The sequence below is a fragment of the Hippopotamus amphibius genome, chromosome 16 (genome assembly GCF_030028045.1).
Source record: "Hippopotamus amphibius kiboko isolate mHipAmp2 chromosome 16, mHipAmp2.hap2, whole genome shotgun sequence".
Lineage (NCBI taxonomy): Eukaryota > Metazoa > Chordata > Mammalia > Artiodactyla > Hippopotamidae > Hippopotamus > Hippopotamus amphibius.
Window position 1 is genome coordinate 48,834,123 of NC_080201.1, and position 23,757 is coordinate 48,857,879.

The window sequence follows — 23,757 nt, forward strand, 5'->3', positions numbered from 1 at the left end:
AAAGTCAATCTGAAAGTTTATTCTTCAAAAGATAAAGAAAAATTTACAAACCTTTTGATTAAGTAACCAGTAAAAAAGAGAAGATCCAAATTACTAAAATCTGGAATGAAAGGGTACAGTTCTTCCCACCTAGGAGGTAAAAAGGATTATCAGGAAAAGTTGTGAATAACTGAATGCCAACAAATTAGATTTATTGACATAAAGTTTTTCATATTTATTTTCAGTATCTTAAGTGATCATTTCTTGTATTGGTAATTTATTATTGGTATAGCCATTCCATCTTCTACATCGTGTTCGTTTGTAGAAAAATATCTTTTACCATTTTTTAACTTTTATATGTCAATATCTTTATATTTAAAATAGCATTAATCAGGTCATTTTGTTCTGTTGATTGTAACAATCTTTTTTATTGGAGTATATTGCACATTTATATCCTGGTATATACATGGTATATAAGTGGTATAGATATGGTTGAGTTTAAATTTATGTCTTGCTATTCCTTATTTCCTCTTTCCCTACCTGTTTTGACTTATTTCAGTATTTTTTAGAGTTTCATTTTATCTCCACCACTTGTTTATTAAAAATATGCATTTGATGTGTATAAAAACAGATGATTGAACTTGGTGTACCCCCCAAAAAATAATAAATTTTTTAAAAAAGCAAAAAAAAAAAACCACATGCATTTGTGTAATGTTTGTTCTAGTCCTTACAATAGGCATCTTTAACCTATCACAGACTACCTCAGATAGTATTACATAGTATATGTAAGGCCCTGATAATAATCCACTTCCATTTTCTTACATGCCTTTTATGCTATGATTATCACAGTTTTTTTATTTAATTCCTTAACACACTCTGTTACTTCTGCTCTTCCACCCTCTGTAAGCCTTTGGGAGCTGCCTTCTACATTGTAACAAGATAATTCTGGCTGCTCTTGGTAGAGTTTTCTCATGTTCACATAATCACGGTGGAGTATTTCTCTGTGTTCCTTTTTCTGTAAAATTCTGAGTTAACCTAGACCACTAGAGATGTTTTGGGTGCGACTGGCAAGATAAAAATGAAGCAGAGTGACTTGCCTGGTGGCGCAGTGGTTAAGAATCCACCTGCTAATGCAGGGGTCACAATTTGATCCCTGGGCCGGCAAGATCCCACATGCTATGGAGCAACTAAGCCCGTGTGCCACAACTACTGAGCCTGTGCTCTAGAGCTCTTGAGCCACAACTGCTGAGCCACATGCTGCAGCTACTGAAGCCCACATGCCTAGAGCCTATGCCCCGCAACAAGAGAAGCCCCAGCTTGTCTCAACTAGGGAAAGACCATGCACAGCAAGGAAGACCCAATGCAGCCATAAATTAAATAAATAAACAACTTTTTTAAAAAATGAAGGGAAACCATATTTTTATGCTTGGAATGACTGCAGGCCAGGACATAGTCTTACAGCTGACGAACCGTGTTGGCATGAGTCAAAAGCTGAACCTAGTTCCCCTATCTCTGGTAGACCTCCTCTTTCAGCTTCTGTACATCTTGGGATATATGAAGTCTAAGAAGAAAGGTGCCAGCTTCTGCAGAATTCCCCCATCATCAAAGCTGAAGTCTTGGAGGACTTAAGATGTCAGTGCAAGTTCCAGTGCATCTTCATGGCTTCCAGCTGATTTTCTAAAATTCTACTTTGTCCTTGCTTCCCTCACTTCACATCCAAGTTTCCTCCCCAACTGCCTACCCTACTAACTTGGAAGTTCTAACACCACGCTAAGTAACAGCCTTATAGAGACTAACCAGCTCCCACTATAATTATTAACTAGTCACCTGAGTAAATTCCTTAGTATGTATCCTGAACTGGTTGTGTTTCTATCTTCAGATCCTAATCATTTTAATGGTACTATTTTCATAGTTTTGTCCAGTCACAGCACTATAAACCTTTGAATTCGTCCTTCTTTTTTGTTTTAAGATTTCTAGGCTTGCTTTTCCAGCTCTCTTCTTGAACTGTGCCTTTGTCCAGCTATCCTATACTCCTATTTTAGAACTATATACTCAGAAATTACAATATAGGCAAGAAGTCTGTCTAGACTTTCTCTTTTGTGGTCAATTTTGATGAATTTGTCTATTCATTAGCATTCAATTACACCATTATATAGTACTCTTGTAATTTATTTTATTTGGGTAGGGGGGTTGGTTTGTTTTGTTTTGATTTTTTTGGCAGTGCTGCATGGCTTGCGGGATCTTAGTTCCCGAACCGGAGATTGAACCCAGGCCCTTGGCAGTGAAAGCACTGAGTCCCAACCACTGGACTGCCAGGGAATTTGCTCTTGAAATTTAAATTAATTCCTTCATGTTTCTTATTTTCCTCCTTTAATTTTTTAAAATAAATTTATTTGTTTATTGGCTATGCTAGGTATTTGTTGCTGTGCATGGGCTTTCTCTAGTTGTGGTGAGCATGCGGTGGCTTCTCTTGTTGCAGAGTATGGGCTCTAGGCATGTGGACTTCAGTAGTTGTAGCATGGGGGTTCAGTAGTTGTGGCACGTGGGCCCTAGAGCACGTGGGTTTTAGTAGTTGTGGTACACGCGCTCTAGAGCTCAGGTTCAGAAGTCGTGGCTCATGGGCTTTGTTGCTCCATGGCCCATGGGATCTTCCCAGACCAGGGATCAAACCCGTGTCCCCTGCATTGGCAGTTGGGTTCTTAACCAGTGCACCACCAGGGAAGTCCCCCTACATTATTTATTGATTCTAAACTTCCTTCCTTCTTTTCTTCCTTCTTCCCTCCCTCCCTTCCTTCTTTCCTTCCTCCACACTGTGCGGCTTGTGGGATCTCATTTCCCCGGCCAGGGACTGAACCAGGAATTGAACCCAGCCATGGCATCCTAACCACTAGGCCACCAAGGAACTCCCCGTATTTTCCTTTCATTTTCCTTGAAATAAATATATTTAAGTCTTTGAATTCCCTTAATGTTGATAATGAATGGCCATGATTATGACAAGTAGTTATTTTTTCTATATTGTGATTTGATACAGTTTTTCCATTTCAGTTTTTTATTTCCATATTGCCATGGTATTTATTGTATAGAGGACATTTATATATTATTTCAACTTTTTGTACACAAAACATAGTCTAGTTACAAGATGATACTTTTTGTTCTGAGTCATGTAATTCAGTACTTTTGATTTTGTTCAAGCTATTGCTTTGTATAGGCTGTAGACTATTATCCTGCAGTCCACTTGTTCCAGTTCTTTTTCATGTAGTTCTTGCTGTTTTTCCTGTTGATTGCTTTATATAATTCAGGTCACCTGTATTGCTCCAAAGACTCAAAATTCCATTAACGTGATGTTTATACCTGGTGCATGTCTGAAAATTCATTGACATACCCTTCTGGGGATAAGTGGAATGGTTGGCCTTGGTTGAAAGGAAAAGCTAGACCAGACCTTTAAAAAGATAGGAAGGAATAAAACAGAATGAGTTTGCGATGTGAAATCTCAAGGGGAGTTACATAAATAAAAGCTCAGTATCTCATTTGAAAAGAAGACATGGCTGTGCATAAGAGGGAATGAACCACATTGGGGGAGATATTTGTAATTTTTAGGGGCATTGTAATTACAGAATCACCAGGTATAGATATTTACCTTTTCCTATTTATATACTTGTATACACTTACATTTTATGTGGGAGTGGTGTGTTAGAGCTGGGCAGTAATGTCATGCCAGGGTCAACCATGCATATCTCTCCCTAACTCCATGTTCACTGAATTATATCAATACATTGATATTGGCCATGGTAGGAGTATTTACACTGTAAACACTAGTAAACACTACAAAACAGGGGTGTCTCTCAATGTGTGTAGAGCTGGTTGTTAAATAATTACCAGCACTTCATCTATAAAATCATGGTTTTTTGAGCTCTCCTATCAGTATTTCAAATTTTATAACTTTTCTCTTACCCATCTCTACTGGGGAAGACTTTGAAATGTCTATTAATCATACTATAGAGCATTTCCTTTTTTCTGCCATGGAATGATAATATTTTTTTCTCATTTATTTTAGATTTGGATTCAACTTATAAAATAATCAGCAATAGAAAAACGTTTATATCAAAAACATTCATCTCTTCTTCTGCATCAGATAATTCATAGTGGTGAGAACCCCTATAAAGGTGAAGAATGTGGGAAGGCCTTTAGTTGTGCCTCCAACCTTGTCCAACATGGAGCAGTTCATATTGGTGAGAAATCCTGTGTATGTAAGGAATGTGGTAAGGTCTTGAGTGATGCTTGAACTCTTAGATTACATCATAGAATTCATAGAGGTTTGAAACCCTTTGAATGTGACAAATGTGGGAAGTCTTTTATGTGCATTTCAAACCTTAAAGCATGCCTGAGAATTCATACTGGTGAGAAGCCCTATGAGTATAATACGTGTGGGAAGTTCTTTAGTGCCAGTTCAGCCCTTACAGTACATCAGAGGATTCATACTGGTGAGAAACCCTATGAATGTAAGAAATGCGGGAAGGTCTTTAGAAGGTGTGAAGGATTTAATTGACATCATAGTGTTTGTACTGGTGAGAAACCCTATAAATGTAACATGTGTGGGAAGTCCTTTAGTGCCAGTTTAACCCTTAAAGTACATCAGAGGATTCATATTGCTTCATACCTTGTTATATATGAGAGAATTCATACTGGTGAAAAACCTTTGTGTCTCAGGAATGTTGGGAAGCTTTCAGTTATAGCTATTAACTTACTGTACATTATGGAGTTCAGAGTGGTGAGAAACCTTATGAATGTAAGGAATGTGAGAAGACTGATCTGCATGGAAGACTCATCAGACATCAAACTACTCACAGCTGTAAGAAACCCTTTGAATGTAAAAAATGCAGGGAGGGACTTCCTAGGTGGCACAGTAGTTAAGAATCTGCCTGCCAATGCAGGGGACATGGGTTTGAGCCCTGCTCTGGGAAGATTCCACATGCCATGGAGCAACTAAGCCCATGCACCACAACTATTGAGCCTGTGCTCTAGAGCCTGTGAGCCACAACTATTGAGCCCTTGTGCCGCAACTATTGAAGCCCACGTGCCTAGAGTCCGTGCTCCACAATAAGAGAAGCCACTACAATGAGGAGCCCGTGCACCACAATGAAGAGTAGCCCCTGCTCACAGCAACTAGAGAAAGCCCGCAACGAAGTGCAGCAACGAAGACCCAACACAGCCAATAAATAAATTAAATAAATAAATAAATTTATTTAAAAAATGCAGGCAGGCTTTTACATGCATTGCAAGCCTTAAAGAACATGAGAGTATTCATATTGGTGAGAAACCCTATGAATGTAAGGAATGTGGAAAAAACTTTCATCTAGCCTCAACTCTTGTAACATGACAGAATTCATACTGGTAAAACACCCTATCAATGTAAAGAATGTGGAGAGGCTTTTGGTGATATCTCCCATCTTGAGAGTTATGAGAGGATTCATGCGGGTGATAAACCCTACAAATGTAAAGAAATGTGGGAAAGTCTTTCATTGTGCTTCATATCTTCTTAGACATGAGAAGATTCATACTGGTGAGAAACTCTGTTTATGTCAAGAGTGTGGACAAGTTTTTAGTAATAGCCATCAACTTACTGTACATTATAGACTTCATACTGGTGAGAAACTTTCAATGTAACATGTGCAAAAGGTCCTTCAGGCTTAGTTCAATCCTTGAAGTACATCAGAGAATTCATAGTGGATAGAGACTTTTTGGTGTTTATATATATATATATATATATATATATATATATATATATATACACACTGGATGATGTACTGTACATCAAAGGATTTATATAACTGAGAAACAGTTTGAATGGAGACAATAGAAGGCTTTTAGATAAGAGTTCCATTCCTGTAAGGCACCAATTTATACTTATGTGAACAGCTTGGAATGTAAATAATGCTTGATTTTTTGTCATTGTTGTTATGACCCAAATGTTGCTCAATTCAGAGAACTTATAGTGTATATATTGTAAGAAAGTCTTTTTTGGACATTCCTCTATTTATGGGTTATCAGAATATTTATACTAGAGGAAAATTTAGTGGCTGTAGGAAACCCTTTTTCTTTACACTTTATATATAAACCTTTCTAGCACCAATTATTAAATTTGAGAAAAGCTGTAATACACAAAACATCTAGTAATGTAACAGATGTGGGAAAGCCTTTAGCCATTGTACCTATCTTAACGATAATGCTTGCTTTTGTGCTTCTTACACCCCACGTGACATTCAATAAGGTACTTCCTGTTTTGGGCTTTTCTTATTTTTTGGCCACGAGGCTTGTGGGATCTTAGTTCTGCCACCAGGGCTCGAACTCATGTCCCCTGCATTGCAAGATGGATTCTTAACCAGTGGACCACCAGGGAAGTCCGAGACACTCTTTTTTGTAATGTTTTATTACAACACTGCTACCCTTATTTGTTTATGTTTTCTACAGCTGCTTTCTTGCTCCTGTAACACAGTTGAGGTGTTGCGACACATATAGCATGGCCAACAAAACCCATAATATTTACTCTCTGACATGTCATGGAAGAGTTTGCCGACTCACCATTTCCCATGTGGCTACTGTTTTTCATGACTGGCTTCTTTTAAGTTGTCTCCTTGATTTTCTTCAATTTTGATAAAATTTGGTAAAATACCAATAGAATACAGTTTACCGTCTTTACCATTTTTAAGTGGTTCAGTTCAGTGACATTAAATACGAGGGTGGGTCAAAAATTATCTGCACTCTGGCTGTACAATTTATAGGAGTTTTAATATAACCAGAGTGAGGATAATTTTTGACTCACCCTCATACATTAATATTATATGTAGCTATCACCACTATCTGTGTCCAGAACTTTTTTTGTTTGTTTGTTTTTTGGATACATTGGGTCTTCGTTGCTGCGTGTGGGCTTTCTCTAGTTGCGGAGAGTGGGCGCTACTCTTTGTTGTGGTGTGCGGGCTTCTCATTGCTGCAGCTTCTCTTGTTGCAGAACAGGGACTCTAGGAGCGTGGGCTTCAGTAATTGTGGCTCACAGGGCCTAGAGCGCAGGCTCAGTACTTATAGAACATGCGCTTAGCTGCTCCACGGCATGTGGGATTTTCCCCTGACCAGGGCTCAAACCCGTGTACCCTGCAATGGCAGGCAGATTCTTAACCATTGTGCCACCAGGGAAGCCCCAGAACCTTTTTCATCGTATGAAACTGAAACTCTGTACACACTACACAATAAATCACCATTCATTCTCCTTTCCCCCGGCTCCTGGCAACTATCTTGATAATTTTGACATCTCTGAAGTGCATCATATAAATGGAATTCTACAGTATTTGTCCTTAGCATAATTTCCTGAAGTTCATCCATGTTGTAGCGTGTCAGAGTTTCCCTCTTTTGAAGGGTGAATAACAGACCATTCTATGTGTATACCACATTTTGCTTATCCATTCATTCATCTATTGACACTTGTGTTGCTTCCATATTTTAGCTATTGTGAAAAAAGCTGCTGTGTACATGGATATACAAATATTTCTTCAAGAGCCTTCTTTCAAGTATTTTGAGTATATAACCAGAAGTAGAATTACTGGATCATATGTTAGTCTAGCTTTAATATTTTTGAGGAACTATAGTTCCTCTTTTGAAGAAAACCATGCTGTATTCCACAGGAATTGTACCTTCTTTCACTCCCACCAACAGCGCAGATGGGTTATGGTTTCTCCACACCTTCCTCAATGCTGCTTATTTTGTTTTTGTTTTGTTTTAATAGTACCCATCCTAATGGGTATGAGATGATGCCTCATGGTTTGATTTACACTTCCCTAATGATTTTTGACGTTAAACAGCTTTTCGTGTATTTACTGGCCATATGTATACCTAGCCAAGGTCCTTTGCCTATTTATTCATTAGATGGGTTTTTAAATTTTAATTGTTTCCTTTTTTGGGTTTCTCTATTCTTGATAGTAATCCCTTTGGTAAATATTTGTAAATTTAAATACTTACAATTATTTCTACCATTCTGTAGATTGTCATTTTAGTGTGTTCATACTGGTTTTATGTACAAAATTTCTTAATGTTCATGAAGTCCAATTTGTCTATTTTTAAATTTTGTTTCTTTTTGTTGTCTTTTATGTCATTGCCAAGAAATCATTGCCAAGTTCAATGTAGTGAATCTTTTGTCCCATGCTCTCTTCTAAGATTTTTTTTAGCTTTACATCTTCCATTAAGTTCATGGATCTATTTGACTTATTTTTTTTTTTCTTATTTTCCCGCTTTATAGAAATATAGACTGATGTGACATTGTGTAAGCTTAAGGAGTATACTCTTACATTTTGCAAAATGGTTACCATAGTAGGGTTAGTTAACACCTTCATCTCCTGTCATAATTACTGTTTCTTTTTTGTGGTGAGAGCATTTTAGACCTACTCTCTTTGCAACTTCCATGTATATAAGTCCCCAAAATTCATTCAACTTAAAACTGGAGGTTTGTACCCTTTGACCAACATCTGTTTCCCCATTCCCCATCCAATGGCAACCAACCTTCTCTGTTTTTATGAGTTTGGCTTTTTTTTGGATCACACAGCATTTGTCTTTCTGTGCAGCCTAATTCACTTAGCATAATGCCCTCAAGGTACATCTCTATTGTCATAATCCTTCTTTCTCTGCCTCAACTTCTTTGGTTTTTTTCTTTCTCCACTTTGATTGAGTTCCTCTTTGGAAAGCTCTTCAGCCTCAGTGAGAATCACAGGAATATCCTCTTCATCAATCGCATTCCACCTTCTTCCCACATACTAACTTTGTGTTACTTAACTGTTTCATCAACAGCAGAATCTTTGTCAGAGTCTTTGCATGTGTTCACGTGTCTTCCAAGCTTTCTGCACATGGTGTTCATGCATGCATTGCTGTGTGACTTATTCCCATGTTAAAACCTTTCCAAAACTCTTGGAGCTTTCAGCCACATTTCTAGTCACTTCAATAGCATGGGCAACGTCTGATGCTCAGTATGCTTTGAACATAGCTATTGCAACTTGGTCCATTGGTTGAGTTAGTGTGGATGTGTTTGACAGCAAATACACAACCTTTGTATCAGGATGCATGTCGAAGAAAATGCTGTGGATGTCCTGCCATATTGTCTAAGGTCAGAAGACTCTTGAATAGGGTGTTGTTTTGCCTGCAGTACTCTCTTTCCTGTGGAATAAGACAGTTCAAAAACCAGTCTTCAGACAATGCCAATATCATCCAGCCTTTCTTGTTATGGCAGTAATAAATGGGAAGCTTATGCTTGCTTACATTCTTGAATGCTGTGGGGTTCTCCATACTCTTTGTTTCAGTGCGCGGGCTTCTCATTGCAGTGGCTTCTCTAGTTGCAGAGCATGGGCTATGGGAGCGCAGGCATCAGTAGTTGCAGCACGTGGGTTCTAGAGTGCAGGCTCAGTAGTTGTGGCACATGGGCCTAGTTGCTCCGTGGCACGTGGGATCTTCCCCGACCAGAGATTGAACCCGTGTCCCCTGCATTGGCAGGCGGATTCTTAACCACTGTGCCACCAGGGAAGTCCCCACATTCATTATTAATCTTTTTTATTTTGCATAACTTTCTTTTTTAAAAGCAGTTTAAGTTTTAGAACAAATTTGAGTGGGAGGTACAGAGATTTCCCATATACTCACTGCCCCCACACATGCATAGCTTCCCCCATTATCAACATCATTTACCAGAACAGTACATTTTTTACCAAGGATGAACACATCATAATCACCTAAAGTCCATAGCTTACCTTAGGGTTTACTCTTGGTGTTGCACATTCTATGGATTTGAATAAATTATAATATAATGATATACACATATTATATATACATACAATACCAAAATTGTGTGTGTGTGTGTGTGTGTGTGTGTACCACACACACAAATACAATATACAGGGGACAGTCACTGCCTTCAAAATCCTTTGTGCTTATCTTGCTTGCTTCCAGGTTTGGGCAATTATGATTAAAGCTGCTATAGTCATTCATGTGCAGGTTCTTCTGTGGACATAAATTTCAACTACTTTGGGTAAAAATACCAAGGGGTGCAATTGCTAGATTGTATGCGAAGAGTATGTTTAGTTTGGTAAAAAACCTCAAACTGTCTTCCAGTGTGGTTGCAGCATTTTCCATTCCCATTAGCAGTGAATGAGAGTTCCTGGTGCTCCACCTCCTCACCAGCTTTTGGTGTTCTCAGTATTTTGGAATTTGACAATTCTATTAAGTGTGTGGTAGTATTTCCATGTTTTAATTTGTAATTCCCTAACAACATATGATAGTGAATATCTTACCATGTGCTTATTTGCCATCTGTACATCTGTGGTAAGGTTTCCAGGTGTTTTGCCCATTTTTTAATCCATTCGTTTTTCTTTTTTTTATAGTTGAGATATTAATAGAATCAACATATAACATTATATTAATTTTAAGTATACGGTATAATGATTCAGTTCTTGTATATATTGTGAAACAATCAATACCGTAAGTCTAGTTACCATGGGTCACCATTCATACTTACATTTTTTTTCTTATGATGAGAACTTTTAAGATCTCTCTTAGGAGCGAACAGCCAGGACTCCAAGATGGCGTCAGTTGTCCCGCTGAAGGAGAAGAAGCTCCTGGATGTCAAATTGAGGGAGCTGGCAAGCTGGATGCTAATGCGGGATTTCATCCCTAAAGGCGTTGCTGGAGCATTTCAAAGAGGTCAGTGCCTTATGGGCATGTGTAAATAAAAGCAAGTCTCTGGGTCTTCAGGCCTCTTTTTCTCCTTAATTTGGCCAATAAAAGCCTTCTCAGGCCAGCAAGGTATTTAGAGAGGGACTGGACGAGATTGTTAGCCCTTGAATTTCCGTGTTTGAGGGGTCCTATCAAAGGCTGGCTCTGAGGCATTTCAGACAAGGAAATGTTTTCTATTGCTTGGAGTCTGTACCACTGCCTCTGTCCATCTTAAAGAAACGTCATAAGACTTGAGGAAAATGAGTTTGAAATGTAGGGAACATCAGTCGATAATGCTCATCTCCCTGTCAGACAAAACTTCTGAGATAAATATTTGAAATGGTCTGTCCTGCAGGTCTGTGCATTTTAAAGTGCACGACTAGTCAGATTGGTCCTGTGGAAACCATGTCATCATCCTTTGGGGGCCTGCATGGTCGCCAGCCTCCTGAGGGGCCCCTCTCCTCCATTTTTCTTTATAATTTTGGCCACCCTGTGCCTATCTTTTGCATACTATTTCCTCCTGCCCCGAGGCCTTTCCTCAGCTTTGCCCTCTCATAGAAGAATGTGTAGAATGTGCTCTCAGAGGAGTCACTTCCTCTCCTGTTTGCAGGTTATTACAGGTATTACAACAAATACTTCAACATGAAGAAAGGAAGCGTTGCTGGGCTTTCTATGGTGCTGGCAGCTTACGTGCTTTTCAACTACTGCCGTTCTTACGAGGATCTTAGTGAGTCTCTTGGGTTGCTTTGCCTTTGGTGGGGTTTCAAGGCAGGTTCACTGTCAGATTTAGAAGTCCATCCTACTGACAACTGAAGAACTAGAAGGACTTATCAGAATATAGCATACTTTAAGTTAGAAAATGGTGGCAAAGACAAAGATAGGAAAAAATAAGATGAAGCTGGGATAAAGGTATTCCCTTAGGCAGCATTCTATAAGATACTGTAGACTCTAGCAAAGGTTGGTAGGAAACTTGGCTTTATCTTCATAGCAGCCAAAGTGAAGAGGGAAATAGATTGAGTGCTACAATCTGGTGTCTGTGTAATGTTCTGGAAAAGCATGGCTGTTCCTGGTTCTGAGACCTGAGAGGAGTTTGTCTGGTGGGAGATACCGGGATCAGTTTCAATGGTGGCCACTGACTGGGTTATATGGGCCCATTCTGACAGCATTCAGCCCCCTACCAATCTGTGGCATCCAGAGCAATGAAAGATGGGCTCTTGGGAGCTGCTTTTCTGAGCAGGTGTTCCTTCGGGGAAGGAAGAGGCTGGCCAGGTAGCAGATTAGTTTCTAATTCCTCAAGCAGTGCGGGGAGCAGCCCTGAGAAAGGGGTCCTGCTCCCAGGACATGGCCCTGGGAGCTGCCTCAATTCAAGGATTTGTGTAAAACAAACATAGCTCTCTGTCCCGCCACCCCTGACCTTGAGTATGTGCTTAAACAAAGAGCATGTGATTCCTTGAGCTGCAGTATGTGTTCCCACAGACTCCTTATCGTATGAGAACATCCTGAGACCATGTAGGGTACAGGCTACTACGCAAGTTCCTGGTGCCCTTGAAGAGATAGAACAAGTTACAACAAAGAAGGAGTCATTTCTTTTGATGTCCCCCTTTGTTCTGAAAGGGTATTAAAGGCCACCGCATAATAAAGAAGTTTGTCAGTTGCCCTAGAGGCTTCTGATCCTCTCGACCCCATCTTTTGTCTGTCTTTCTTTATTTCCTAGCCGCCTCGTGTTTGCCTAAGGACCTGATTGATTTTGCCGGCAGGTTCCGGCAAAGCAGGTTCTGGGTCATCTCATGAAAGGAATTCTCAGGGTGGGTTCACAAATCTTAGCCTGCTGCCCCAACCCCTGTCATCCTGTGCTTTCACCATACCTTTGAAGAAACTTACTAGTTTGCCTTTCTAACTTCGGAACATGAGCAGCCAAGCGAGTACCACTGAAGCGGGCACACTGCATTTCTGACCATAACCTTTGCAGAGCCCCCCTGAATCCTTGCTTATACCACTGGAGAAGTAACACCCAAAAGGTGAGTGGTGAAAAAAAAAAAGATCTCTCTTAGCAACTTTCAAGTATGTAATAGAGTATTATTAACTACAATCACCATTCTGTATATTATATCCCCCTGACTTATTTATTTTATAATTGGAAATGTGTAGCTTTTGACCACCTTCACCCATTTCTATTAGCTGTATAAGGTGTTTTTTTTTAATATATTGTGCATTGTAAATCAACTATACTCCATTATAAAATAAAAATTTTTTAAAATATATTGTGGAAAGCATTTTATTATGATAGTGCAAAAAGCAGGAGGTATTACATACTAAGTAGTGTGTTAAAATGTACATCAAAAAATCCTTGTAACAACATCTTAAAATGTTCACACTGGTTTTTATACAAGAACTGTATAATGCATGATTTGATTCTTTTTTTTCCCAGAATTTCTTAGATAATTTTATTAATTTTTGTAATGAAATCACAAGAGAGCAAATATTTCATGTGCTTCCTTCCTTCTCTTGTATTGTAAGGCCTAAAATTTTCATGTGCTGTCTTAATATCAGAACCTCATAGGGCCTGAAAGCCTAACCATGAGTTCCCCTCTTCTCACCAGATAGGCCCACCACTCAGTGGGAAAGGCTTTCAACTGGTCAGATCCCATATCAGCCAAACCATCTGCACTCCACCTGGTCTTCAACCTATTGGGGTTCATCTCCCTGTCAGCCACAAAATTAATCAAAGAAGTCAATCACATCCTTACACAGCAACCAGGGGGCACCTCATCCTCTTGTTAGTAGAAATCCTGCTCCCACAGCTCCTGTTGTTTTACTCTGCTCCCAAGTGACACCACCCTGTGACATGTTGTGTCCATCTCCCCTAGGATCTGAGGATACTTGACTCATAGTCTGCTGTCAATCTCATCTGTCTAGTATCTAGGTGTGTAATAAGATATCTTCAGACCCTAGGGCAGGACTCCCTCCATCAACACTAGCTGAAAAAACACCTGCCTACTCATTTTTACTGCTATTCCATGAGTTGTCAGCAGCTATTCCATGAGTTAGCAGCTACACTGAGAAAGATTTTTTTATAAAGCTCAGTTAACCTTCAAATAGGAATGCTAGATCATGTTGTCAACCTATATGTCTGTGATTGAAATTTTATTTTGCTGAGCCTACAAACTAATATTACACTTTTGCCCTTTTTGTAAGACCGATAAAGCTAAAATTATAGTTATTATAGGTAAAGGAACCTTCAATCAGCTTGGACTCAAATGGAAAAGGACTCTTTTAGATTCTTTCTTAAGGTTGGGTGAAAGTAGAACATTAGAATAAGAACTGTGAGTTAAAGTGGTGGGGGGGAACTGAGAGTTAAAATGGGAAAATGTTGGTAGCAGAAATAGACATTCTTACACTGCTGTGAAAACGTAAAATGGTATAATCACAATGAGAAATCTGTCAGTATCACAAGTTAACTTGCAAAACGCAAGTCCACTTTCGAGAAGTTAACTTACATATAAGCCTAGGGATGTGCAAACTAAAGTTTATGGAGTGATATTAATTGAGCATTGTTTGTAAGAAAAAAGTAGGAAAACCCATAATATTCATTTGTAGAGTTTTGTTTCTTAAAGAAGGGTTCAGCTACACATACTGTGGCCTATTTTGCAGTTGTTGAAAATGATGACACTCTTTATGTACTGATACGGAAACACATTTGTGTGAAGAAAAAGAAACATATACTTTTATAGGCATATAGTATTTGAAATTACATATACATTTCGTATTCATGTGTATGTGTGTAACACTGTATATTTTATTTTAAAATAACATCTGAAACAACAAGGTCCTACTCGTTAATCAAGTATGGTGATTAAACCATAATGGAAAAGAATACGAAAAAGTATATGTATAACTGAGTCACTTTGCTGTACAGAAATTAACACAACATTGTAAATCAACTATACTTCAATAAAATTTTTTTAATGTCAAAATAATTTTTATGAGAAGAGAAAAAATAAAATAACATCTGGAAGGCTATATACACTAAAATCAAAATGCTGTGCATGGTAAGGTTAGCTACTGGATGTCTAAAATATATGACATAAGAGGTTGATCACATTTTAAATTAAATTTTATATCCTTTTGAAATGTTAATCTATGCATGGACTGCATATTTAAAATGTTGTAATGCTGATAACTGAAATATGGGCATCCTTTGATGAGAACTTTATATTTCCGATTTGCTGAGAACTTTGTATTTCCCATTTGCTGAATTTACTCATGAATCTAAATATATATATGAGCGCAACATTGATTCTTCTGATAGCCCAGAAGACTCTCCCTCTTCTCAGATTTTGAGCCTGATTTATCTTCACTATTCAAACAACTGAGAAGCAAAATATTTTTCAATGAGATGCCATGACCAGGCATTACGAATTAAAAGATGTTTCTCAACCTGTGGGCTTTTAAAATGCAGCCAAGCTCACCGGTTCTCAATAGAGCAGAGGGATGAAAAGAATCGCTTAACAATTTCTAGTGGACATAATATTGTAAAATGTAAATAAGGTATTGCTTTTTGTTCTAGTTTTCAGCGAACTCCTGCAATCAGTATCTTTGGAAAAGGGACCAAAATTCATTCTCCTTTTTCTACAATGAGAATATAAAGTCTCACTATCCAGCTTTTCTCACCTGGAAACACGGTTTTGCTGATCAACAGTACAATGTTATACTCCTTATGTAACCTCAGAGGCTTCAGCTCTAAAACGGGAGTAGTCAGTACCTGTGGCATTTCGAGTGGAATGAGCGTTTTAGGGAAGGGATACATTCACCTTGCACGCGCGCGCGCGCACACACACACACGCACACACACACACAGAGTTTGGTTGGATTACGAAGTCACCTTCAAGAGCTCGCACTCGATGGCCCTCGGGGTCATATTACTGATTCAACTGGGCGGACTCTACAGACGCAGGCTTAAAGCCTCAGGAAAGAAGAGCTCCGCAGTCTCCTCCTCACAATTCTTTGGTCCGGCTCCACCCTGACCCGCCTCCTCCTGCCGCTGGGAACCTCAGGTGGAGCCTCCAGGCGTTGGGAGATCTGCGCCGCGCAGGCGCACCCCGGCGGTCGTTCCCAGAAGTCTCCGGGCCCCGGCGGGCGGTTGCTTTGCTTCAGGACTTTAACCAGCTGGAACCCCGCGTCCCACAGACGACGAGGTGACTTTGACCTCCGGTTCTTTTTCCGCGTCCCTGTTGCGAACTGCGCGTTGAGTGGCACCCGCCCGAGGAAGAATCAGGCTTGGGTCGCCGCGGAGACGACTGTGCAGACGTAGCTGGAGCCCGCGAGGGACGGTGAGTGAAGGTGAGGGTGGGATTGCGGGAGGCGCTCAAAGCGTGGCCGCCCGGAGCGCGCCCGCAGGAGTCCGCCCGTCCCCTCGGGGCTGTGGGCGCTTGAGCATCGGCGAGGGTGGTTTTCTTTCTGTCTTAGAGTGAGTGCGATTGTGAGGCTGAGATTGTATGTGTTCGTCCGTGTGTGACGGAGACACAGGGTGCTTATCCCTTTTGTGAATGTGGATTGCAGTGGCTCTGTGGTGCCATGCGACACATAGTTCTTTTTCCCCTTTGCTGCTTCTAGGCTGCTCTCAAACATGTACTTCTCCCAAAGAATGTGGGCCCAGTTGGGAAATCTGGTTTTGAGTCCTACAAGACACCTTCCAGCAAGAAAGTACATACCAGCTGCTGAGATCGGAATTTTAAATCAAGAATTGCCGCGAGACAGGCTCCTAGGAACGTATGGATAAAAAGACTCCCAAGAGTAGGATTCCTCCCTCGGATTACTCTCCCTGGCAGTTCTCTGGGGCTCGTTTGTGTGTTTGAGTATGAAAGCATTTGAGTATGAAAGTATGATCTCTGACGGGAGAAACCTGCTGGGAGCCTTGGTACAGAATGCACAATCCTACTTAATTCTGGTTATATTTATGAGGTCACAGCGGGTTTAGTAATCTTGAAGAGTGGAACACAGTAAATGCTCAACATTGTTTTTATTCTGTGTCATTCACCCTTCAGATTTCTATAAAGCAGTGACGAAAATATGAAGTTAATGTGATAAGTGCTTGCATGTCAAGGGCTAGGTGGACGCTAGTCTTCCAGAACAAGTGTTCTGATCCAGGGGTCCTTTGTATTTTGGGGTTTACAGGGGGCCATAAATCCCTTGTACTTGTATAGAATTACTGCATATATTTGTAAAAATGCATTGTTTAAAGATGTGCATAAACCAAAAGATTAGACCTGGGTAATTGATCTGCAAAGACTGTTATACCTTGGGATGATTTTGCACAGAATTAATGCTTATACTAATGGAATGGTTAAGAAAATCACACGACATCCATGAGGTAGACTATTATGTAGATAATAAAATTCCTGTTTATAAGAATTAGTCATTACAAGAAAAAAATTGGCTATGATCATATTGGGTTTTTTTTCATTGTAGGTCTAGTATTAACAAATTTTTAAAAAACATTTATTTTATTTATTTGTTTGCGCTGGGTCTTAGTTGTGGCACGCATGTGGGATCTAGTTCCCTGTCCAGGGATGGAACCTGGGCCCCCTGCATTTAGAGTGTGGAGCCTTAACCACTGCGCCACCAGGGAAGTCCCAACAAATTTTTTAAGTGAGGAAAATATGGCCTCTTCCCAAAGTGATGTCTGTAAATATTTTAATACTTTGAAATATCTTTATATTTTATTTGTGATAATGGAATTAATACAGGCTTATTGCAAAGAATTTTCATTTCCTTAGGGAATTTATTGAGAAGAAAGCAGGGATAACCCATGATCTTCCTGCTTATTGATAATCACTTTAACATTTTGGTGTGTATTTTTCCAATTTTTATTTTTCCATTTTTGTGTGGTTTTGTTTGGCAGAATAAAATTGATCAAATAAAGGAGACAAGGAGTCCAACTCATAGTTCAAAAAAGAAATCTAATCCAATGATAGATTTCTTTATACCCCTCTACATGTAGGGAAAAGAGGGAAAGGCATAGAATCTTGTGGGAAAAGCATTACAAGTAGTTAAACCTTTTAGTTATTACAAGTATTATTTAAAACTTAATTACCAGAGTACCATATTACTAAGTAAGACACGCTTTCAGAGTTAATAATTTAAAGATTTAAGCTTATTTTCAGAAAAAATAACACTAATCTCTGATTTGCAGGTGTCTTGCAAGTACAAACAATATTTCCAACCATAGTTGTTATACCAGAAAATAATGATTATATTTATAAATGTTTACGTAAATCTCTGTGTTGTGCGAAGAATAAGATTCATTCTCCAGTCAGTATTCTCAGTTTTATCATGCTGATCTTTGAACAGGTTTATGATTCATAACAGTTTTTCTTGCTCTCTATAGCTGCTGCAGACTGAGGAAGGAGACATTTTCTCTTTTCTTGTCTGATAATCTCGTTCTCTCTTTAATTAATGGTTTTTAAAAATCATTTATTTGTTTGTTTATTTATTTATTTACTTGGCTGCGTTGGGTCTTTTTTGCTGTGCGGGGGCTTTTCTCTAGTTGTGGCAAGCAGGGGCTACTCTTCGTTGTAATGTGCAGGCTTCTCATTGCGGTGGCTTGTTGCAGAGCATGGGCTCTAGGTGCGAGGACTTCAGTAGTTGTGGCACTCAGGATCAATAGTTGTGGCTCACAGGCTCCAGAGCACAGGCTCAGTAGTTGTGGTGCACAGGCTTAGTTGCTCTGTGGCATGTGGGATCTTCTTGGACCAGGGATTGAACCCATGTCCCCTGCATTGGCAGGTGGATTCTTAACACTCCGCCACATGGGAAGTCCAAATTCATGATTTTATTAAGCAGAAATCTGTTTTCTCAAATGTAGCTCCTAAAATTTTAAATATTAGAATTATAAGAAAGAGGAAACCCAAGAAGCACAAGTTTTAATATAGGGGTGAGTCAAAAATTATCTGCACTCTGGCTGTAGAATTTATAGAAGTTTTAATATAACCGGAGTACTTATAATTTTTGACTTACCCTCATATAATAAAACCAGGAAGCACCAGAATTAACGTCAAACTAGTCATATATCATACGTGATATATTTATCCCTACTTTGCTGATGAGGAAATCGGCATTGAAGTATTTTTCTTAATTTCAACGGGATGTAAATTATGCATGCTTTTTTAGACCTACCTTCTTTACTGAGCAATTCTTTTAATATTGTTTTCCCTCAGTTACATGGTTTAATATCATCCTTATTAAGAATGGCGTAGTATGTCACAATATAGCAGACTATAATATATTTAACCTGTTTGTCCGCTGTGAGATTTTTATGTTTTTAATTTTGGACTATCGAAAATTATTCTCTGATGAACATCCTTGTGCATGTACCTTGTGAACTTCTATAAGTTACTTCCTTTAAAATTTTTTTAACAGTGGTATTTTGTAGTCAAAAATCATACTTCTTTTAATTGTTTAAAATATGCCAGACCTGGAAAGTATAATATTTAAAGTAATACAATCACTAAAAAGACATAATTACTTTCTTCGGTGTACTTGTAATCTGTGAAGGAAGTTAAAATCTGAATAGGAATAATTGTAAGGTAGTGTGTGATAAAGGCCACTTGTGCGAGTTAGGTGACCTAAAGGAGACATCAGTGTATCTATAGTGACAGCAAGCACATAAACAAATAATACTGAGCACATGGGATCTGTATGGCAATAAGTGGGTTTTTTACTATAACCTTTATATCTTGTAGATTTCATTCTAATGATATTAGATGCATAGCAAAATTAATAGGTAAAATCATTCAACTATCTGGAGGATATCATGACAAAACTGACAGGTTCAGAAACAAGATAAATTCTTTGAAAAAGATCTGAAATAAAGCTGTATTGAGACTGTCATCACTTCACAAAAGAGATTACTCAGGGACTGTTCCCAAGGTTTTTTTGTTTGTTTGTTTTGTTTTGTTTTGTTTTCCTTTTTTAATTTAGAATCTTGTTAGCAATATATTCCATCCTTAATAGAAAAAACAATCATTTACACAGTAACTCAAAAACCAACCATTTAAGAAAATTATGTAGTAATCAACTGCACCAGGGAAAACAGCCCCTCTCATTTGATTCTACTGGCAAGCCCAGACTTATCCAAACTTGAGAGACTCTCTGTCCTGAATGGATGATGAAGCATTCAAATAAAAGGTAAGGAGTTATAAGTGTGATTTTCTGAGGGATTCTGCCTCAAAAGAAGTTCCTCCAGGAGTAGCCACAGTCCTCCAGTTTACTCCAATATTGCGATGTTTCTGGGACGACCAGCATAGTTGCCTTTTGAAGAGTTTTGACAATTCATCAGCCTCAAGATTCAGGTCTTATAAAACATTCTTTCCACATTAAAAAATTGTCCCACAGGAATAAGTTTTTCATCGCTTCTCCAGCTTCTTGTATTTGGCTTCCAGTTGTTTTGAATGCGCATCCAACTTGTAGGCTGCCTGCTTAAGAGCTGCTACCTGCTCCTCAATTATATTGATCTGATCCAGATAAGGCTGCAATCCAGCATACTTCTAATTTAAGTCCTTTAAGTTTCTACTAATGTTTATAGCAGTATCTTTCATTTCAAGATACTTCAGGCTGGTTAGTTTATTCATATTTTCCAGAAGCTTATAGTCTTCAATGGTGGCTGTCAGTTCCCCAGTTAGGTAAGTTGCCATTTTGGAGAACATGTCCTGGCAGAGCTCAGTAATGTCAGCCTCTGCGGGCTCCTTTGCTTCCTCAGCTGTCTCCACGACAACATCACCTGGAACGGGCTCCTCACTGTGGGTCGTGGGCACACCCTCGGCCACCGCCGCCATGCCCGGCCCTGTTCCCAAGTTTTTTTTAGCCAAAATTCCAATATAACTGAGAAGAAATTATAAAATGAGATATTGGGATCCAAAGGAAACAAAATATAAGCCATTTAGTAAAATGATCTGAATTTAAAGAACAAAGAACTTTGTGCAAGTCTTCAGCTTAACAAATTAAAAAAAAATACTTCAAGTCCTATGTCAATTCTTACAATGATTATGAAGTAATCTTTGTTGGGGGGGGGTGGAACAAAGATATAAGCAAAAAGATAGGGATTGCCGATGTCAAATTCTGATCATGGCAAAGTTATTTTTTATGTCTTCACTAGTCTTAGTTTGATTGTTTCACGTATGAACTAAAAACAACTGAATACACAGTGATTCATTTCTAAAGACAGCCCCCCAAAAACAAAACAACACAAAACATAACCAAAATTATGTTAATATATGGCCATATATATTTCCAGACTTTTCTATCCTCTGTTTCACAGTTGTCATTCTTTTCTCTGTATTGATGAATATGCTTTTGTATTTTATGAATAGAAATATATTAGTCAATCTGACTTTTCTATTGATATTATATATGGAACATTTTCCACATCTTTAAATATTCTTCCCAATTTAACATTTAATGAGGGACTTCCCTGGTGGCGCAGCGGTTAAGAATCTGCCTGCCAATGCAGGGGACTTGGGTTCAATCCCTGGGTAGGGAAGATCCCACATGCTGTGGAGTAACTAAGCCCATGAGCCACAACTGCTGAAGCCTGCACACCACAACGAAGAGTAGCCCCCGCTCGCTGCAGCTAGAGAAAGCCTGTGCCCAGCAATGAAGACCCAACACAGCCAATAAATAAATTAATGAATAAAAACAAACAATAACATTTAATGACTACTTGTGTATTCTAGTATAATGTTGGTCTGTCATATTTAACTAATAAGCGTTGCTAGACTCAGAATGCTGAACATACCTTGTCCATCTCTGATATTTTGATCAACTTCAGCCACTTTCAAGGCCACAAAAGAGGTTCTGATTTGGACTGTGTGGCCTTTTTCTCTCTTGAAGTTGAGAATAGAAAGAGGAAGATCTGCTCAGAGCAGGACACAACTGCCAAATCTCAGGTTCATATCAACCTGATCACAATGGTACATTGGCCAGAAAATTTTCTACTGAAGTATCTGGGTCTGGTTTCAATGCAAAAACGACTCTGCATCTGAGACCCCTGACAGTTGAGCGAGGAAATGGGTTTGTCCAGAATCCTAACTTACCCAAGTTGTGTGTGATACGAAGTAATTTGGAATCTGGAATGGAAGAGCATAAATGGTAATATTAACTTAAGCCCAGTGGGGAAACACTAAAGCACAACTGGTCTCAAGGTCTTTCTCTTCTCCCAGGTCTGAATTTTCTGGACTCTGCTTTTTTGGTAGAGGAACCCAGAGGATTGATCAGCTCTTGCAGGTCTAAAACCATGGCCCATGTAAGTTGATGTTTCTCTCCTTGTTGAAATATGTGTATTTTTTTTGGTCATGTAAGTATTTCCATTAATTTTCCTGAAGTTTCCTAAGAGAAGATTCCCTCAAATAACCTGTTTCCTAGCTATCGTTCCAGGAAAATATGTGGCCAAATTACCTAGCACTGTCTCTCTTTGGCCCATTCGAAACTAACTAGTGTTCATGTAATTGTTGTCCAGATTATTCAAGTTATTTTAAGTGCCCATTCTTTAAGTGCCCATTCAATTAAGGGCAGTGATGGAATTGTGGGGTTAAGTTCTTTGGAGTAGAGATTTATGTTATGCAGGTCATATCTATAGTCTGGAGATGGAGACAATGGTTCTGTTTAACTATCCATGGTAAGACTGAAGTTTTCTGCAGACCCAAGGTTTCCAGGTAGATGAGGTGGAATTTATCATTGAATGACCTGAATCTTAGTATGGTATAAAATTCCTGCTTTGTGTGGATTAGTATATATTTGGGGCTTTTAACATGGAGATCATGGATTTGGTAGGAGAGCCATGAGACAGAAATACTAAGGCTATTTTGTTGTTGAATGAGACATGCTAAGTTTGTGTAACATCTGTATAATTGACCAGCCTTTTTCAGTATCATTTAAATCAATGAATTATCTTTTAGTACATAATTAATTACTCTGAAACATAGTATCTTAAAGCAGCAAACATTTATCTCACAGTTTCAGTGAGTCTGGATTATCTGGATGAGGTTTAGCTTGGCTCTTCCACTCTGGGTCTCTTACAGGGTTATCAGTGTGTTGGTCAGGATTGCAGTCATTTTAAAGCTCAACTTTGAGTGGATCTGCATCCAAGCTCATTGAAGTGGTTGTTGACGATCCATTTCTTCATGGTTGTTGGATTGAGGGCCTCACTTCCTCAGTAGCCATTGGCTGGCGACTGCTCTTGGTTTATTGTTATGTGGGGCTCTCTTTAGGGCAGCTCACAATGTGGTAGCTGGCTTCATCAGAGTGAGCAAGTGAGACAGCGAGAAAGAATAAGCAATGTGGAAATCATAGTTTTTTATAAGCTAATGTTGGACGTGACATTCCATCACTTTCCCATTTTCTATTCGTTAGAAATAATTCTCTCTCACTGAGTTCAGCCCACATTCAAAGGGAGAGGATTACATGAGGACTTAAATACCAGGAAATGAAGATCATTGGTAATCGATGAAGTTACCTACTACACTCAGGATAAGGAAAGTGTTCAGTGAGAAATGGTAGATGGCAACAAAAATGCATATCATTATATGTAGTTGGTGAAAATAGAACCTTAGAATTGTGGAAAACCTTCCAAATGTGCATCTAATTGTATAAATGATTAAATCTGATTTATTTATAAAATACAATGTCATATGTGAAAATAATACATGGATTTATTGAATCAAGCAAAAATGCTTATGACAAAATCTGACATAATAGTACTCGATACTTGAAGAAAATCTTAATTTTATGCAACCCAGTTTTCTAAAATTTGGAGAAATATTTATTTATTGAGAATTGTTGAGGCAGATACCATTTGGGCATTTTTCTTGTATATGCTTTTTAATTTAGGAGGAAAACATTATTATTTTGTCCATTTCCAAATGGTTCAGATATTTAGAAGTATCCCAGAGTATGGAAGACATTTGACCTGCGTCTTGGCAGGCTTTTAAAAAATATATGTATACAGTGTGCTTCAGTCTCCTTTCACATCATAGATTGCCAACCTAC

General features: G+C 38.8%; 1 protein-coding gene and 1 pseudogene across 1 annotated transcript in view; one reads left to right on the top strand and one right to left on the bottom strand.

The window, feature by feature from the left end:
- The first annotated feature begins 15,875 nt into the window (after window positions 1–15,875).
- Window positions 15,876–23,757, top strand: part of LOC130838893 (zinc finger protein 607-like) — a 46,131-nt gene continuing 38,249 nt past the window's right edge. The window contains 2 exon segments of the mRNA XM_057712616.1: window positions 15,876–16,046; window positions 21,933–22,015. Coding sequence (XP_057568599.1) covers window positions 22,007–22,015 — 9 coding nt within the window. The 5' untranslated portion in view covers window positions 15,876–16,046; window positions 21,933–22,006.
- On the bottom strand, window positions 20,121–20,555 carry LOC130838894 (biogenesis of lysosome-related organelles complex 1 subunit 2-like; annotated as a pseudogene).